The 3,221-nt window shown below is 46.0% G+C and overlaps 1 protein-coding gene across 1 annotated transcript in view; it reads right to left on the minus strand.

The window, feature by feature from the left end:
- LOC102037688 (ly6/PLAUR domain-containing protein 2-like) overlaps window positions 1–1,418 on the minus strand; it is a 4,496-nt gene extending 3,078 nt beyond the window's left edge. The window contains exon 1 of the mRNA XM_005429930.1: window positions 1,367–1,418. Within this exon, the coding sequence (XP_005429987.1) occupies window positions 1,367–1,418 (52 nt within the window). The remainder of the gene's footprint in view (window positions 1–1,366) is intronic.
- Window positions 1,419–3,221: the final 1,803 nt, after the last annotated feature.

The raw sequence follows: 3,221 nt of genomic DNA on the forward strand, positions 1-3,221 counted from the left end.
GAGAAATACTCAGCTTCTCCCAGCACAGCTCCAATGGGATGTCAGCAGGCTCAGGCAAACAAGTCACCCTGTGAAAACAGACACCATCCTCATTAATGAGCCAGAAAAAGCCCTTTTTAAACAAACACAGCAATTTTCCTGCTAAAGCAAACTTTATTCTCTTGCTTTGCCCATCACAGCCTGATGCTTTGTTTGCACTAATTCACGTCTGACAGTTGTGAAATTCATCTTTAGGAGGAAGCATCACTTTTAGTCTCACATTTCAGGATGCTGGACAAATCCAACCCACAGGATTTGTGTTCCTCTCTGAAAAGAAAACCAAACAAGCCACCACCTGTTTCCCCCTGCAGAGTCTGCTCAGCAAGGAGGGAAGAACTGAAAATGCCCTTGCAAAAGAAGGAAATAAATAGGAGTTAAAAAATTCTGACATAGCTCCATAGGACAGGCATGGATAAAATCAGACCTGGCACTATCTGGATCTGAAAATATCCCAATGAGCAGTCACAGATCCTGGACTGATCCTGCTCATGAATTACCTTGGACATCCAGGAGAACGCCAACAAAGCTTGGGATCATCAATTTTTGTCCAAGAGGTTGGTGTGGTGGTAGGAACAAGGGACAGAAAGGATGGAGGGAGGATCATGGAACCATGGAATGGAATCACAGAATGGTTTGGGTTGGAAGGAACCTCTATGGTCATGGAATTCCACCCCCTGCCATGGGCAGCAGCACCTTCCACTGCACCAGGTTGCTCCAAGCCCAGCCCAACCTGGCCTTGGACACTTCCAGGAATTAGTATCCACAACTTTTTGGGGTAATCTGTTCCAGTGCCTCACTTTGATCTTTAAGGTCCTTCCTAACCCAAACCATTCCATGATTCTATGATAAACATCAACCCTGGAGTACCTGGGTCTCCAGCAGTGTCCCAGCCCATCTTTCCCATTTCTAAAATTGGGTAAATCCCACATGTAACATTTTTGGACAGCTCCCACACACGCTGCATGGAACTGACATCCAGGGCTAAGTATCAAAAAAAGGTGCAGAAAGTTAAAAATAATGTTATAAAAAAAAAAAAAAGAGAGAGTGAGATAGAGAATTAACATAGAAAAAGTGAGAGTGGGAATTTGCATTAAAGGAATGACAGGGTTTAATCACACTCTGCCTTATGAAACTTCCTAAAGAGCCTGACCTGACAATCCCAGTGACACCAGCACCATCCTGAACATATGGAAAATTCCAAAGACAGATTTTGTTTTTTGCCTGACAACTGCCTAAAGTCAGAGACTCGGCTTTCAGAGGGAACAGATCCTAGCCCACCACACTGCATCTCCTGAAGGAGTCTGGGTAAATCCAAGCAGGAACTCACCCAATTCCATGCAAGTGACAGCAGCCAACAGCAGAGACAGAAACACATTCATCTTGCACAGCCCTCGCTGTCTGGTCGCTGGGTTGTCGCCTCTCTTCACTGATGTCACACGTCCCAGTGGTTTGCCATGCAACGATTCTGTCCCCAGCTCCAAATCTACTGGAAAAATGACTCTCATTGAGCTATAAATGAATTGAAGGATCTCCAAAGCAGGCCCCACCTCCTGCTACTCCGTCATGTCTTTTCATGTTCCTTGGAGAAGAAAATTCATTTTTGTAGGGTGGACAATGGCTGGGATTGGTTAAGCCTGGTGTTTTGTGTCCAAGCAGGATGTGGAAGGCCCGGGGTGTTAAGTAATCCCGGTGTCCAGGTCTTGTCTTGCAGCCTGGGGATATTTCCTTATTTCCTCTCCTTTTTTGGGAGTGGTTTCAAGAAATCCTGGATAAAAATGCCTTGGTGGGTGTGAACATCAAGGAAGTGAACCTCATGGATTTTCTCCTCTGCGTTTTAATCTTCAGTGGGGTCCAGAGTTTATCAGGAGGAGGAGAATCATGGAATGGTTTGGATTGGAAGGGATCATCTCATTCCAAACCCTCTCCATGGGCAGGGACAATTTCCACTAGACCAGGTTGCTCCAAGCCTTGTCCAGCCCAGTCTAGAAGCGGAAATCTGACTTTCAATCACTCACTCATTGGAAAAAGCATTGAGGAGTAGGAAAAAAACAGGACTAGGACCCAAAAGCTTGGGCCAAAGGAATTTCTTCAGGCTCTTTATCCCAAGGAAGGATGGCATGGAGAGGCCCCTCTGCTCTGAGCCAAACCTCTCCAAACGTGGTTGCAAGCTCATGACATATTTGCTTCCCAAACACCTTTCCCATTCCCAACGCTGCTGCCCCAGGTCAGGCCAGCTCCATGCTAGGGAATCCTCCTCCAACATGGGACGAGCAAAGTGTGGAATTGCAAAAACTGGGAGGGAAGAGCCTTTTGGTGGCAATGCCAGGCACCCTCCCAACACAGATTTTTACTAAGGAATGGGGAAAAGCTGAATCCAAGATGGTATTGGAGATATCTCCATCACCTTCACTATTCCACCATTGAAGGAACTTTATTCAGGGTAATTCACTTGAACTCTTGGAATGATAGAACCATTAAGGTTGGGAAAGATATCAGGGTCATCACGTCCAGAGTCCAACCAGCACCACCACCATTTTCTCCACTAAACCCTCTCCTCAAGTGCCATTTTTGAGCACTCCCAGGTTTGTGACTCCATCACTAACCTGGAGCCTGTTCCAATGCCTGACAACCCTTTCTGCAAATAAATTTTCCCTAATATCCGACCCAAACTTTCCCTGGTGTGACTTGAGGCCAATTTGTCTTGTCCTGCCTTGAAATTTAAAAGTTTTTCTAGGAATGCTGGATAAAAAATCCAGTCATCATCTCTCCAAATCTAAAGCTCCAGAATCATGGAATCGCTTAGGTTGGAAGGAAATTCAAAGACCATGCAGCCCCAACCTCCTGCCATGGACAGGGACAACTTCCACTATCCCAGGCTGCTCCAAACCCCATCCAACCTGGCCTTGGACACTTCCAGGGATGGGGTAGCCACAGCTTCTCTCAAATTCCATTCCAGGGCCTGCCCACCCTCACAGGGAAGAATTTTTCCCAAATATCCAAACTAAAGGTGGTCTCAGCATTTCAGCAATCCCTGCACCTTTTCCAAACACCATTTCTGGGAGACTTCCATCCTCGGGAATTCCGACAGGTTGTTTTCACAGTTGCCTCACTAATACAGTAATTATGTGGATTATGAGAGCTAAGCAGTTATTTACAGCACAAAAAATTACCTAGGGACAGAC

This window comes from Geospiza fortis, unplaced genomic scaffold, assembly GCF_000277835.1.
Source record: "Geospiza fortis unplaced genomic scaffold, GeoFor_1.0 scaffold543, whole genome shotgun sequence".
Taxonomy (NCBI): Eukaryota; Metazoa; Chordata; class Aves; order Passeriformes; family Thraupidae; genus Geospiza; species Geospiza fortis.